The sequence below is a fragment of the Xenopus tropicalis genome, chromosome 1 (assembly GCF_000004195.4).
Source record: "Xenopus tropicalis strain Nigerian chromosome 1, UCB_Xtro_10.0, whole genome shotgun sequence".
NCBI classification, from domain to species: Eukaryota; Metazoa; Chordata; class Amphibia; order Anura; family Pipidae; genus Xenopus; species Xenopus tropicalis.
Genome location: NC_030677.2, coordinates 142,322,364 through 142,339,382, shown reverse-complemented (window position 1 = coordinate 142,339,382; position 17,019 = coordinate 142,322,364). Strand labels below are relative to the sequence as shown.

General features: G+C 37.4%; 1 protein-coding gene across 1 annotated transcript; it reads left to right on the top strand.

Moving 5' to 3' along the window:
* The first annotated feature begins 1,035 nt into the window (after positions 1-1,035).
* On the top strand, positions 1,036-14,896 carry LOC116412226. Its single transcript, XM_031905972.1, has 8 exons — positions 1,036-1,055; positions 8,392-8,564; positions 9,026-9,319; positions 9,993-10,055; positions 10,823-10,891; positions 12,112-12,201; positions 13,532-13,605; positions 14,596-14,896. The coding sequence occupies exons 1-8, from the start codon at positions 1,036-1,038 to the stop codon at positions 14,851-14,853; spliced, it is 1,041 nt and encodes a 346-aa protein (XP_031761832.1). The 3' UTR covers positions 14,854-14,896.
* The last annotated feature ends 2,123 nt before the right edge of the window (positions 14,897-17,019 follow it).

Below are 17,019 nucleotides of genomic sequence, written 5' to 3'. Positions count from 1 at the left end.
AAATATAAAAATCAGTTTATTTAAAATGTTTAATTCATTCAATTAAAAATAATCACACAGTGTTACACATAATTAATCTTACAAATTAAAAAGAAGAATAAAAAACTTTTTTCCTATACATGAACTAATAATTTTACATATAATACCATTGCTTCATTTGAGCAGCCACATATACCATTGCTTCATTTGAGCAGAGGATATTCTATTTAAAATCATGGAACACTTAAGATACTTTCATTTAGGTGCATAATAATATATTAATAAGCCTCGGTAAATAAATAATGTTGCACCTTTATGAAAGTCCATTGAGTGCTTCCTTATTATACATAGATTAGCCATCTCACCCTTAGGGGCAGATTTATAAAAATGTGAGTTTAGAGCTTAATACATCACCTGCGTTCTATGCATTCCTATGGGATTTTTAGAATTGCATTTATCAAATGGTGAATTCTAAATCTCACCCACTGATAAATCTGCTTCTAAAAATCCCATAGGAAAAAATAGAATGTGGGTTATATTTTATATATTAAAGTCTAAACTCACATTTTGATAAATCTGCCCCTAAGGGGCAAGCTGTGAATATAAAGCTCTGGTTATGCTAATGAGCATAGTTTATAGAGATATAAAACAATTTTACATCTCTAGTCCTTTGTAAATGAGGATTATTCTCATATGTTCAAGTTTACTGAGGCACTGTTATGTGTATAGCAGATGGGATAGAATAATTTTCTCCTTTAAAACAATACTGACACATCACTTTAAAACTCTATAGAAACACGTCAGTATTGCAAAAGAGTTGCAGCACCAAATATTTCTGGCCAAAAGTCCCGCAAAGCTGCCCCCAGGCCAGCGGTACCTGCTTAGAAAGAAGGGGACAGAGAACAGAAGGTGCCACACAGATTTTGTATTGTCACAATGGGATGGGGTAACTCAATCTTTCTACAGGCTAATTACAAATAAAAAAAAAACTAACTCCAGACTATGAAAGGATTCTGCCCAGCATGACTGATTACAACTACAAGTAGTAGTTTAGCCATGTCGGAGTGTCAGCTCAGGTAAGTATTGTTGGGGTGACAGTTGGTGCTGCAACTACTAAAAATAAGACATGACCCAGGCATAACCCATTGCATTCTCACACTAATCCTCACTATCCAATAAAATGCTTGACACTATCATCTTAGAATGATAATGGCCACAACTTTATTAGTTCTTCAGCAATAAAATTCTATAACATATACAGATCCAAATTCTCATTACAACAATTTAACAATAATATCAAAACATGGTAAGCCTTGCAAATATTGTAAACATGTATAACATCAAAACTCATGAGCCCCTGTCAGTCTGCCCTTCTTTACCTGAAGCAATATCCTCCAGCTATAAACTCGTGCACCTCAACCGTCCTTGGCCACATGTGTGACAACTAAGAAATTAACAATAAGACAATGAACCATCCCTTTTCTAGGGATGGCGGGGAACTTTACTGACTTCTGGCTACCGTAAAATGGCCCTCTAATCCAACCCCCTGTCTATACCCCTCCCCTTTACTTAAACCTATTGGGCTTCTGCAAGGGCCAGGCCTGGGTAATGTTGCCCCCTCCTCCAATCTTTGCTGCTATCCGTGGGCTTTCTTTCCTTTGGATTTTTACAGGAACATGTCAGATTCACTTTAAGAAGACATACTGCACTGATGCATTTTTGCTTCTAAATAAAACAAATATGTCTCAAGGTAACGCTAGATACTGTATTTACATTTAAGTTGTAACCCCATGGAAAACAAAAAGAATAATGTCATACACTATGGGGTTTAACTTAAAGTCAGAGCAATGAGCTGGATGCATGATATTTGTTACAAGCAGAGGTTCATTTTACTGGTAGTCATTCACACATTGGAAGATACAGACAGACAAGACGTTTAAGGTGGCCCATACATGAGAAGATCTGCTTGTTTGGTGAGGTCGCCAAAGGAGTGGAACTTTCACCTATATCACTTGATATATGGGCAATATGGGATTGATCAAACAGGATGCAGGATTTTTAAAAGCTGCCCGATCAACATCTGCCTAATTTTAAGCCCGATATCATCAGGTAGGCTTGTCTGAGGCCCCGTGCAAGGGCCAATAAGCTGCCAATTTAGACAATCATCAGCTTTTGTCAGCCCGTGTATGGCTACCTTTACACACCCTTAGACACAAACAAAGGCACACCTACACTGATTAACATCACATATTCATAGGCAAAAATAAACACACAGGCAAACAGTCTCAAAGATTTTAGCACAAAAACAGCAGCTCACAAAAGTTCAAAGCCCAAACAGAAAATTGGAGAAAACTGACTAATTTTAGACGTGTAAAAAAGTTAATAAAGGTGGACACTATGGGGCACATTTACTAACCCACGAATCCGAATCCGAATTGGAAAAATCCGATTTGAAAACGAACATTTTGCGACTTTTTCGTATTTTTTGCGATTTTTTCGGAGCCTTTGCGACTTTTCGGAAATTATCGCGACTTTTTCGTTACCAATACGATTTGCGCGAAAAAACACGAGTTTTTCGTAGCCATTCCGAAAGTAGCGCAAAATCTGGCGATTTTTTCGTAGCGTTAAAACTTGCGCGAAAAGTTGCGCCTTTTTCGTAGCGTTAAAACTTAAAGGGCCTGATTCACTAAAGTAAAGTGCGATAAAAATTATCGCACTTTACTTTAGTAAAAAACGCAAAATAATTTGCGCGCGACTCACCATAGTATTATCGCGTGCGAAAAATCGCCATTTTCGCATGGTTATTTCTCGCACAAGTTTTAGCGCATGCGTTAATTTCCGCACTGAAAAGAATACTATCGCATGATTCACTATATCTTTTGCGCGCTAAATATCGCATTCGGCTATGCGAAAATTAACACCTACTACAGGCAGGCGAAAAATTATACAAAAGTACAGTAAATTATTTTTTTTGCAATAAAATATGGACTTACAGTGTTATTTATTCAAGTATGTGTCTTTTTACTCAATTTTACTAAAGTCTTGGCATGTATGGAATTTCGCTACTAATATACAGTACTATAGCGGTGAATATGTTGTCGCCAAAATATACTGTACTGTAGCGGCGAATATTTTTTTCGCGCAAAATACATTACTATGTATATTTTGGCGATATTTTTTTTTCGCGATTTTGTAATCTCGCGAATTGCGGACATTTTGTGGCGATTTTGTAATCTCGTGACATGTGCGACTTGGGGCCATTTTGTGTCATTCAGCCAAACTGAGAGGACCATGCCTGGGGTTTCTGACTTGCTACCAGGGGAGAGGCGCTATATAATCAGCGTGCTCCTGCGTGCAGGATATGACCACCCACCTCCGGGGGACTTAGGGGTCCACGAGAGGAAGAGGGCAATCCTGGCCGAGCTAAGAGAGGGTTTGCTCGCCGGGTTTGCCCTTGATGTGGGCCCCCACCAGCTCCGGCGGCTGTGGTCCGACCTTAAGCGCAGGAGCCCAGAACTGGTCGCTGAAATTGCGGAAGGTAATTATTGTACTTTATTATGCTTTTACAGTATACGTTCAGTAAAAGATTTAGCAAGTAATTTGAACTAAAGGTACAAATGTAAGAAATGTCAGGGATGATGAAAGTAACATAGTAACATAGTAAGTTGGGTTGAAAAAAGACATACGTCCATCACGTCCAACCATAATGCCAGTGAGGAACTGAAACGTTGCTCACAATAAACCTCTGAATATTATTTCACATCTTTGTGACTCCTTGTCAAAATCCTATGTGTCAGACGTCAAGACCCATTAAAATGAGACTTAACGAACATAAATCTACTATAAGGAATTATAAACCTCCAACTCAGTCCCCCCAGAGAACGATACAAACTGTTAGAAAGAAGGAGATTGAAAAGAAAAGGGAAACTTTGTTGGCTAAACATTTTTTTACACAGGGCCACCAGGTGGCACAGGTTAGGTGGCAGATCTTAGAAAAAATACAGGTACGACAGGGCCAGGATAAAAAGAAGCTACTATCTCAGAGGGAGTGCTATTGGATTTGGCTTTTACAATCTCGCCACCCAAGGGGGTTAAATGATGAATTTAACATGGCTTGCTTCTTATAAATATTTCATTTATGTTTTTATAGATAAATGTTTCCTGGGTGCACATCAGGGATAGATATTCTTTTCCTTCGCTTTGGGGTAAGATATACTCTTCCTTTGATCTGTACCATTATGGATTTGGTTACATATGTTTTTATTTGATACTTAGCTGATTATGGATACTTTGTATTTTAGTTTCCTATGGGCTCTCTACGGTGATACACTGTTGCTATTCAACTACAACACTGGACTTAAAACAGAGGGAAATAAGAAAGTGTGATCACATCGGTCTTGTACAACTAAATTGTTTTTAATGTACATCATGCACTTTATGAGATTAATTCACTGACGTTGAATGTACACTATATATGATGCACTGCACTTTAGTTATATAATTTTATTTTTTTTAAAACAACTAGGTTGGCTAGTTGTTATTATTGTCAATTAAGTATTTATTCAATTACCAATTAATTTGGGGATGTGGCTACTGCATCTGTATAAATTTCACTTGCCTTCACTGATTTGTATGCTTGATAAAGGGGTCACATTGCCCCGAAACGTTGCACCTCCGCAATAAACTTTTAAAAGGGTATTACCCTGGTTTGTAGTCCTGAGTGCCATATGCTTTTTTCTTGCAAAATCCTGTGTGTGCCATCACCCCATGCCTGTCTAGATTTTGTTTTGCCACAGGCACCCAGGTGTTATTGTTCCTTATGGTGTGCAGCTTCCCAGCACTTCCTATTGTATATATATATACACATCTATTTTCAAATACATATGCATAAATAAGTTTAAAGCAGGGGGGAAGCAGCAGGGAGCGGCCCATAGTATGAGTCATTTGGGGAAGGGCCACGAATGTTTTAGGGGGCCCTGGCTAACAATGTCTGTGTGTCCTTTGTATTGATGTGAGGGTTCACAGGGGGAGGGGCCATTGGGGGCGTGGGAGGAGGGGGGCCCAAAAAATGTTGTTGTGAGGGGCCCCGTTATTTATGATGGTGTATGAATGTATATATATAATATATTACACAAAATAACATCTTGCAATATTATTTTACAGAACTTCAGCTGGCGCCTCCTCCCCAGGCCCAACCCCAGGCCCTCCAGCCTCTACCGGCCCCCGAGGCCCGACCTGCGGCCCCCGAGGCCCGACCTGCGGCCCCCGAGGCCCGACAAATGGCCCCCGAGGCCCCAGGGTCCCCCGAGGACCCAGCAGACTGGCAGGCCCCCGAGGCCCCAGGGTCCCCCGAGGCCCCAGACACTCCCCCCCTTGATTTCTCCCCCACTTTCCCCCCCGGCCCTTGAGTTCTCCCCCCAGGCCCAACACTCTCCCCAGGCCAAGCGCTGGGCACCAGGTCCTCCTGCTGATGAGGGTCCATCACGCCAGACCGAAGATGTGGGGACCCAAACACCTGGGAGGACTGACCCCACACTTCGGTCAATGCAGGAGGACCTGGAAACTCTGAAGGCCCAGGTGGCCGAGCTGCAGCAGGACATGAGGGAACTCAAGGGCAGCAAGCCCTAAGTTTTTCCCCCCCCCCCTTTTTTTTATTTTAAATAAAAGTTTTTAGTTTTATACAAGTGCCCATAACATATTTGCCATTTATTCTGTGTGTAAAATCTCCCACTTAATTTAAGCCACTTTAGCAAACAGACCCCTAAGTATTTGGCTAAATATTCTTAAATGCCCCCCCCCCCCCCCCATTTTATTATCTCTAGCACTTCTTTTTTTTTCTTACTTAGATTTTTATAATTTTTTGGGGGGTTTTTTTGCAAATAAACTTTTATACAGCACCTCTCTAGCACTCTGTGCTCTCCCAGGGCAAAATATCGCAACTTTCTTGCGCAAGTTTTAACGCTACAAAAAAATCACAACTTTTTGCGCAAGTTTTAACGCTACGAAAAATCGCAACTTTTTGCGCAAGTTTTAACGCTACGAAAAATCGCAACTTTTTGCGCAAGTTTTAACGCTATGAAAAATCGCAACTTTTTGCGCAAGTTTTAACGCTACGAAAAAATCGCCAGATTTTGCGCAACTTTCGGAATGGCTACGAAAAACTTGCGTTTTTTCGCAAAAATCGTATTAGTAACGAAAAAGTCGCGCCAATTTTCCGAAAAAATCGCAAAATACCGATCATTACGAAAAAAACGCAATGGGACGCATTCGGCCCGTTCGTGGGTTAGTAAATGTGCCCCTATCACTCTCCGGCTTGTTTGCTAAATGATTATAAAGAAATAAAAGACTGAAAAACATTTCAAGTAAAGTTAAAAAGTTCTACCAAGTGCCAAACTGTGTCATAATTTTTGACAGATTGACCCTTATTAAAAATTGATCCAGAATGATAGAAGCAGGCTATTTACAAAGCTTTTGCTTTTTTTGCATATTATCTATAGTCCCAACTTTTTCACAGGGGTGGTTGTCAATGGTACTTTTTCTACTTAGAGTACGGGGTCTAAATGGGGTGCCACAGGGTTTTGCATTGGGTCCACTTTTATTGTTTATTTGATGACTTGGAGAAGGGCATTGAAATTAGTTTATTGTTGTTTGCTGATGACACAAAACTATTCATGTCAATTAAATCAATCCAAGACGTTCCATCCTTGCAGAGGCATTTGCAGAAACTGGCACTCAAAGCAGCTATGTTATAAAATTAAACGCTAATAAATATAGGATTATATACCTGAGATTTATGCAAGATGCTTACACCCTTAATTGAGCTAAGGTAGGCAAATCCTTGATGGAGAACAACCAGGGGTATTTTTTGGTAATATACTTAGCAGTATATTGGTTATTTTGAAACAATCATGTAATGTATATTTATATTGTGTAATGAATTTTATATTTGGGGATGATTTGTATATTACATTTTTAGATTGATATTAATGAGTTCCTTCACAATCTCCATCCCCTTAGATCTATTGTATAAATTCTAGGAAAGATACTATGGTTATTATATATTGAATTTTTATGTCTCATTTCTGTCATAAATGTGTTAAATAGAAATAAAATTAATTAATTAATCTTTAATTGGTAAGAGGATTAGGTGGAGGAAGGCAGCTCACTGTTTAATCACGCGTTCTTTGGGTTTTCTTTGTTTTTTTTTCTTTATCACAATAGTTAGTTTATCACTTAAGTTTGCAGCGCGGACAGAGTTACACATAATATACTTAGCAGTACCAGCAGCAGGAAGGGTCAGCAGGATATTGTCCTTTATTAAAAGTGGAATAATCTCCAGTGCTTAGGAGAGATAATAATGAAAAGAAGGTTTTAGATATAAGGAAAATCTGGCCAAGCTGGTATTGTTTACACTGGCTCTTAAGGGGGATAAGATAATTATTTATAAACATACAAAGAGACCATAAAATAAACTTTCTGGTGGTTTATTCAACAGTAGCCCCTTCCAGCAGATGTCATGGCATCCATTTACTTTAACAGTAATGGGTTGTATATGCTTTATGTTTTGGCATCTGACTTTATGACATGAAACTTTGTACTGTTGGAATCTCAAGATCAATAAAAACATTATTGAAAAAAAGTAAGGGGTTGGATGGCTTTTTAGCAAGTGAGGAAATACAGGGTTACTGAAATTAGCTCTTAGTACAAAGTTAGGAGTCAAGAAGCTATTTTTTCCACCTCTGCAGCAAATTATAGAGGCTTCATTTGGGATATTTATCCTTCCTTTGGATCAACTAGCAGTTAGGTAGGCTCACTTAGACCAAAAAGATTTAACATGATAAGCACGATGATAATACCTCATCTACCATGTCACTATGAAATTTCATCCCAGAATATCCACTGTAGCACATCCACCTTCTATCTGTTCAGAATAGAGCACTGTAATACCTTCTGGCTCACACTTACAGTACAATGCCTCGACCATTGGACTTATTATCCTATTTGCATATTTAAATTACCCATTAACTTAGATTGTAAGCTGTACAGGACTGGAACCTCCTCCCCCCTATCTCTTAACACTCAGCACTGTATGTAAATGTAATTTATATAGCAAAAAAAAAGTCTGTAATATTACTTTATCTCTTAGTGAACGTACAGCACTGCATACATAAGTGGCGCTATAGAAATGTATGCATACATATGTATCAGCAAGGACTGAATTGCACAGACTGGCATTTTCTGTCACATCATGGATGTAATAGCTTGATATATGATGAAAAATAATAGATAAAAGTAGACCTCAGAGAATGTGTAAACAGCAACAAAAACAACTGGATTCTTGACAAAATCAAACTTGACCTTATTAAAACTGACCATATTAAAATTGGCTTATTTCAAACATATATTGAGAAGGTCCAGTTCATTCGAAAGAATATTTGTTATAGAAAGAGTTGAAGAGACAACTAGAGACAAGGTGGATGGATTTATTGACAACAATGATGAACTTGCCACTGAGGAGCTTGAGCCCAAATATAAGAGAGAATTCCGGAGAAAAACTATCCATATGGTGACCAGGAGTCAAAATGGTCTTGAGAAAGCATTATAATAAATGATAATAAGGCTTATCAACTATGCATTTTACCTTTATAAATAATTGCTAGGAATAATATTTAGATTATTTTCAGGATAAGACATATGTTATGCCACAGCGCTATATAGATGCCAATCACATGCATCTAAATTTCAATAATGCATATGCTATTGTAAAGCATTTTAAAATACTACATAAAGAGCCACATTCTATTTGATGAGAAATACTTATCTCATCGTTTATCACATAAAAACTTTATTGAAGTCTATGGGACAATCTGGAATTGCACCCGGAGAAAAATGTTTCTCCTCAAATTTAATCTGGCCCAAAGTATAAATAATATTAAAGAAACAAGCACTGCACCAGATAATCAATGTGATATTAATTTGTGGAAATTGTGTTGCAATGGATTTTTTCTTCAATATTGAAAGCTAAAATACCCTTTTTGTGTTTCAGGGTCTTTACCATCTCCGAAAATACATCTGAACCCCTTACGTCCTATGTATACTGGAGGCGAGCAAGTCACTGTGAGATGTGAACCTCCAAACTCCAAGGAAGTGCAGAAGATCCAGTTTTACAAGGATGGAATTGTCATTGATAGAGACAAAGACCTTCACAGAGACGATTCATATACAGTATCAATGTATGGCCACGAGGCTGCAGGGGATTTTTCCTGTGCTTACTGGGTAAAAATACAAGAAAGAGATTTGAAATCAAATATTAGTGAAAAGGTTACAATCAAAACAGAAGGTAAGATTTTTTGCCTTGTGATTACTTTTACTCATTAATTAGTGTGGCATTAATTAATGTTGCACTATATACAGGAAGTACAGATATCACTGCTATTTATGTTCTACTTTTGATGCCTTAACATAATGACCCTTTCTGCAGGTTTCATTAAGTGAATTTACAAATATAACAATAAGGCATGCTTACTGAAAATATGCTAAATTAAAAGGTTGAAAATCCAAAACCCAATACAGTTTGTATTTGATGCAGTTAAAAAGCACCAAAGCAGTTTTTTTACCATTTTTATTAACAGATGATATTATGTTACATTAAAGTAATATAAAAAAAAAAAACTGTTGCACAGATTAAGCCACAGAAAGGTAAAAATGCTGAAAACCCTCTAAGAAGCATATCATTATTTCCAGCATCAAAGAACCTGGTTTTAACATCTACAGAAAACTAGGAAAATAGGGCTACCAGAGCTTTCATTATTCTTATGAGGAACTTCTATACGGTAGAGCTATATATGTTTATGCAACTGTACATAATGACATTTTCTTTTCAAAGTAGGTAATCAAGTTAATGCATAATATATGTAATTGCACTAATGTAATGCTTAATAATGTAGGGTAGATACGTAGCATGCAACACCTACAGTAATCTATTTTATTATCATTATCATCACTTTGGATAGGTTTCACTACTCCTCTCTCTACTACACTGACATCAACAGTGACAGAAGCTAAGACCTCTAAAGGTACAGTATGAATGTACATTTTAAATGTATACTAGTGAAACTGAAGTGACGGATAAAGTATTTATTGCAACTGAAATGTGCAGGAATCTGAGTTAATTACATAAAAATAAATGTAAGGTAGGTCCAGTGTCTCTTTCAGTTTGTGTTAAGGCTTTTTTCTTCTTCTGTCATTTGCAACCAGTAGTGCAGGTGTCTGGAGCATCGCAGAAGAAATTACGTTTTTACTTGCAAAATGTAGATAGGGAATTTTGTGTGTATAATATTCTGTTCTAAAGACATGGGCTTAGTGACAATGGGGAGATTTGGTAACAACTTTGGGCAACTTCTGAAAACTGAAGCACCTCATATGTTTTTCCACTGGTGATCTTAATTATCGCTGGTGGGAAAACATATGTATTTCTTTGTTTTTTTGAAGCATTTAGAGGAGATTAGTTGCTTGTGACTGAGCTTTCTAATTAATGCAAAGACTATTAGAAATGCCATGACATTATACAATTATTCATAACGGTCACTAAGCCCTTATGGTAACAATATTCACTCGAATTTTCTTGGGTATCCCATTCATTAATAACTGTCATATTCCACTGCAAATGCATGGACTCAAAGCCACAGACTGGCTTCTATACTATTTACCTTCAATTCATTGTGTTGTGTCTAGCTATAACCTTTGTGTACTTTAAACATAAAAAGGGGTGTTGCGGAGACAGTTGTATTTTTACTCTCATCCTCATCACCGTCAGATGTAGTTTCATTCTCTCCCCTTTTAGATCCAATTTCTACTACAACTCGCTTAACTACTGAACATCTACATGCTGACAACATATCTACACTAGCAGGTAACTAACCAACTGCAGTCTGTATAAATATTTTGAAAACTAAAGTGATAAAACATTTACTGCCAAACGTACATTCATTGTTCCAAATGTAATGCTACAATTCAGTTTAAAACTATGACCAAAAGTCTCAGGCCCATACAGTAATTTGTCAGGAGCATAGAATATAACTATCAGTAGCTTAATTAACACATATTATTCAGTATGCTATCTTTTGTCTGATGTATACACCTACATTGTGCAGTGCTGTGAAATATGTTGGAATTTTCTAAATTATAATAATAACAAAATGTCATTCTTTACCCCCCCCCCCCCCCAGCTTCTGATCATGTCTCTGATACAGCTCTCCCTACAGCATTGAATCTCACTGAACATCTACAAAATAAAAACCAAAATTTGGGTAATTTTGAACTAAAACTAACAGGTAAGTGTGAGGTTTTGGACAAAATAAGCTTTTCAGCCAATCCCTGCCCTGCTACAAGGACGTCTGTGGCCCTATCCCATTGCTCCTTTAATTCAGAACTTTGCTATCTGACCACATACCATTGCTTTTATATTTCTAAATGTGGGGAATTTCAGTAGAACAAAGTGATATTCTGATAAATACTTTATACATTTACATGTAAACCTTTATCCATAAAACAAAAAAATATATAGAATTTTTAGGTGAATAACACTGTACTTTTGGAGGAATATGTGTTTACTTTAAATCTTGGTCTAGTGGGCCTTTAAGCATAGCTTATATGAGTATCTAGGAGAGCAATTAGGCATCACCCCTAAATCTTACCCTGTCTGGCCTTCAGACTGCCTTCTATTCCCACCAAGGCTCTGGTTGGCTGTCCTTGGTGGACCAGCACAAATAAGTCCAAAAAAAAAATCACATTTTGCAATTTAATATTCTTCTTTAGACAGTTATTGATTAAATTGGGAACTAACATTTTGCATTGTACATTTTTAAGGCAAGTTATAACTCTTGCAATATTCTGCTACTGAGAGAAGGTATCACTAACTCATTTTCAGGTTCACAAAAGCGATATTAAATTTGTACCATGGTATAATTGTTAGCACAATGTAATCAGTTAATGCATATTTTGTCCATTACTGACTAGTACTACATTGCCCCATGTTCGTGTTTGAAACAGTTTTCATGCAACTTTTGCTCTGTCCCGAAGTTTACTACAAATAGTAGAACATGATATTTTTATTTTTTTATTTACATTAAGTGCAAGAGCTAATATATACCATTGGCGGAGCAGGTTTATTTATACTGGTGGTTACTATATCCCTTGTGTTGCTCAGAACCTGCAGAAAAGGTAAGTCTGATATGTAAACATTTTTTTATGCCCTGGTAGAAACTTCCTTGCTGGCCACTAGTGCCTCATCTGTACTGTATTTCACATTTGTACCTAATAGCTACATATAGTGCTATATAAACTAATATATCTAGTGCTAGGTAAAATTCTTTGCAAAGGTGCACAAAGGTAAATTACCTAATGACCTAAGAACCGCATCACATTGGCATATACAAATCAGTAAATATGACCATTTTACATATTTTACCTTGAGCCACCATTTTGGGATAGTCTGGGTGCTCCCTTAGAGATCACCTATCATGAAAAAGTTGGTGTGCTGTAAACCGTGGATTTTTCTAATCTTTTGTTAGAATTCATAGAGCGCTAATTAACTTTATATTACCATTAACCATGCTTAACCATATAACCCCTGGCTACTAACAGCTAAGGAACCCTGAATGATTGTGGAGTGACAGGTGGCATTTGGGAAAGGCTGATGATTTTGGTATCCTTGCAAGATAGAGGTTGAAATCATCCTTTCATACATTTATATATGAATATTTATATGTATGTCCAGTTAGTATTAGGTTTTATATGTAAAATTCTGTGTTAGAGATATTGTTTATGTTTTTTTATATAAATCACAGGAGCTCAGTATATTTGCCTGTCATAGGAATTTGCCTTCTGTAACAGAAATAGACAAGGGGAATCAGCATCCTTATAGGCTATTGTTAGACTTTACTACATGACAAGTAGTGAGTCTATGGTGCAGTAACACCTCTTACATACAAGGTTGTGCTGATACATAGCCATGTCCATAGTAGGCAATCCCTGACAATATAATATCTATTACTGGCAAATGGGTGGGTTTAAGTGGAATATGATCTATGTTAAACCTGTATAAAGCGAAGCCCTACTTGTATTAGAGAGAAGAGAGGGTGGGAGAGAAGACACTCCCAGAAGGGACATCAAGACCTCAGTACCCTCCAACATCGGGTCATGTAAGATAATAGGCCAGGCACCTTAGAATAACTCAATTTATGTGCCAATTAAGAATTGTACTTTGTTTCTTATATTCCATTTATGCCTAAAGGATTAAAAGACTCTTCCTGTATTAATACTCATGTTTATTTGTGGATTTTGAGGGTTCCCAGAGAGTACCCTCCCTTCATCAATCTTCCGGTAAATTTTATATAATATCATTATGGATTATTATTTTTTATAATAATTCATATTTTACATCTTTAATATCCAATTTTTTTTTCTTAATTGATATCAGGCTGGTAGGGTCACTGTGTTAATTTTTGTCCTATATAATACATCATGATTTTCCTATGTATTGTCTCCTCAGGGAAGAGTAAATATCATGAACCAGCACCTTTTCCAGTTCAAGCAAATAACTCTGCATCAAATCTAAGACTGCATGTGAGAGCATATCATCATTTTATATATATATAAATATATATATATACACAATATATATGTGCATACTCCATATACATATGCATACTCCATAAAAGTGCAGATAATAATTTATGTTTGTATTTTTATATTTTGTGCTTTAGAAAAATTTTACTAGCTCTTTAATCTTTTAACTCGAGTCACAAATAGTTTTCAGTTCAACCGCCTTACTGATTAATACCTTTGGAGTAACACAGGCATCAACTATACCACCTTTTGTAGTGTCGGGTGCAGGATGCTTGCCCCACACTTCAGAAGAAATTGTGCTGCAGCACTCCAAATTGGTGTAAAAAGTATTTATTTGTTCCAAAGACATGCTGGGTAGTGATGGGGATCTTTTTTGGCAAGCATGAATACGCTGTAAAAATCCCGCATTCGCAATTTTTTTTGTGAAACTGGCTCAAAAAATCCCTACAAAAAAAAAAAAGTCACGGTTGCATCAAAAAAATCTTGTTCATCAAAAAAAATCATGTCCTCACACATATTTTTCCATTTTGTGACAGATTCAATCATCACTAATGCTGGGATATATATATGAACAGGGTCGGCCCAGAGCCAATCCCAGCTGGCCTCCCTCCCTCAATTGTGTGTACTTATGCATTCTGGGGGGGAGGGTCGTGCATGTGTGTGCGCACCCCCAGTCTGACCCTGTATATGAAAAATCCTTAGACTCAGCCATTCAAGAAGAATATTCATTTATACTTAGCATTCAATGCCTTTATATAAATATAATCACAGATATAATGCATCACTTGGCTTGGTGTAGTAGCAGGTACTCTGAGCAATAGAGTAAGTAAAGCATAGTGTTTTGGCCCTGAAGTGCTTCAACTAAAGAACTGTACTGAGTCGGTTATAAGTGGGCTTGGTGATAGTAATTTGATGTTTGATGTGTTGCAGTGCAAGCAACAAACTGCGATTGATCGCTAAAAGCTTCTTGTTGTCTTCCATGTTCAGCAGATAAACGCAAGTGTACCAGACTCTGAAAATGAAAGCACATGGCCTCAGAATGCTGTTTCCTTGCAGGACAATGAAGATGCAGCACAAATACATACGTATTGTGAAATTGATCCGTTTCTTCCCACATTACCAGCAATGCGCTCAACTTCTCCATCTGTACAGCTGCCACAATCTAGTGCTTTGGCCTATTCCACTGTGCAGGCAGTCCCCCTGCTTCCTACTGTTTATCAAAGAAACCTGCAACCAAATCATTAAATGTATGTGAGAGTCAGAGAGAATGAAATAGTTCCAAATTTGATACCAGGATAATGCTTGTTTCTTTACATACAAACTTTAGGTTCAGGGGAGTTGGGTGAGATTTTTGTTAGGTAAGAACTTCTATATATATTAATATATAATGGTGTTATAACTAGTATTTACCATGGATTTTTGAGAGACAAATCATGTCCAACAAAGTTAATTGCTTTTTATGATAAACATACTGTAGCAATTCGGACAATGGCCATGCAGCAGATGATGTGATCTACTTGGATTTTACCAAAACTTTCATACATTGCTGCCTAAATGTTCAAGCTGTTGATCTTAGTAATACTGTTTGTATATAGAGAGAAAGCTGGCTAAAGCATCATGTACAGAGGGTGGTTGTTAGTGGTACTCAGCTTGGAATTGGGGGTCTTAGTGGAGTGCCACAGTGTTTTGTATTTACTCTGTTATAGACACTGCAGAACTCAATTTAGGCTAAAACCTCATATCTACATAGCAGGTTACAATTTCTATTACTTGATCCCCTGAAATGTACTGTTTTTTATTATGTTGGTTTGAAAAATCTAATAGACTGTTTTTCCACTTCGGCTTATTCTTCCGCTTCTTATCTTCTTATTATTCTTAGCGCCCCCCATTTGCTACTCCTCAGATTTTACCTTTTGACTTTCAATGCGGAAATTGAACATGCTGCCATTCTCACAGTAATAACGCCGGGGTCCCCAGGTAACTCTGGTTCAAGGTTAGAAAAAGTGGGCGGAGCCACCGACAGCCAATCAGTTTTTACCTATTGACTTTCAAGGGAAATTAAACCTGCTGCCATTCTCACACTATTAACACCAGGGTCCCCAAACTCTTCACAGTTGGTCACTAGGGGACTGCAGTTTTAGTTTTGAAAAAGTGGACAGAGCCACCAACAGCCAATCAGATTTCACCTATTGAATTTTATTGGTTTGATGGCAGGGTTCCCAAACTTTGCACTAGGTGACTACATATTCAAGTTAGAAGAAGTGGGCGGGGCAGATAAAAGCCAATCACATTTCCTTTATTGTTTTCAGTGGGGAAATTCTAACTGCTGCCATTCTCATATGTTTAATGTCAGGGTCCCCAAACTTTGCACAGTTTGTCACTGGGTGACAAAGTTCCAAGTTTAGCCAATTAGATTTCACCTGTAGACTTTCATTAGTTTAAATTTAAACTGCTGCCATTCTTTAAATATTAATACTAAGGTCCCCAAACTTTGCAGAGTTAGTCACCAGGTAACTGTGGTTCAGGGTTAGAAAAAGTGGGCGGAGCCACCAACAGCCAATCAGATTTTCATTGGTTTATGTTTAAGCTGCTGCCTTCCTCATACTATTTAAGCCAGGGTTCCCAAACTTTGCACAGTCAGTGACTGGTGACTACGTATTCAAGGTTAGAAAAAGTGGGCAGAGCCACCAATAGCCCATTACATTTCTTTAATTGATTTCAGTGGGGAAATTTTAACTGCTGCCATTCTCACACGTTTAATGTCCCCAAACTTTTCCCAGTTGGTCACTGGGGGACTAAGGTTAAAGGTTAGGAATAGTGGACAGAGCCACCAACAGCCAATCTATTTCTACTCATTAAATTTCATTGGTTTATATTTAAACTGATGCCATGATTTAATTATTAATTATAGTGTTGTTAAGTCACTGCAAAGTTAGTCACTGGGTGTCTTCAACTCAAGGTTAGAAAAAGGGGGCACAACAACCAATCACAATTCACCTATTGACTTTTATTGGTTTAGATTTAAACTGCTGCCGTTCTTTAACTATTAATCCCAGTATCTCTAAACTTTGCAGTCAGTCACTGGGTAACTTCAGTTCCAAGTTAGAAAAAGTGGGTGGGGCCACCAACCACCAATCAGATTGACTCACTGACTTTCAGTGGGGAAATTTAAATTATTAAACTATTAAAACCAGGGTCCACAAACTTTGCAAAGTTGTTTTTACTACTTAACTGCAGTCCAAGGTTAGAAAAAGTGGGCGTAGCCAACAACAGCCAATCAGATTTCATTCAGTGATTTCACATTTTTCAAACCAACATGAAGTTTGTTCTCAAACCTCCTTTTCTAGTTACCATATAAGATAATTTGAATATTTATGCAAAACTGGTACAAAACCAATTAGATGGTTACAA

Excerpts from the sequence above, each read along its gene's own strand:
- LOC116412226 (XM_031905972.1), top strand. The coding sequence starts at position 1,036 with ATGTCGGAGTGTCAGCTCAG. Across the intron at positions 9,320-9,992 it reads GGTTACAATCAAAACAGAAG|GTTTCACTACTCCTCTCTCT; the intron begins GTAAGATTTTTT and ends CACTTTGGATAG. Across the intron at positions 10,892-12,111 it reads CAACATATCTACACTAGCAG|TGCAAGAGCTAATATATACC; the intron begins GTAACTAACCAA and ends ATTTACATTAAG.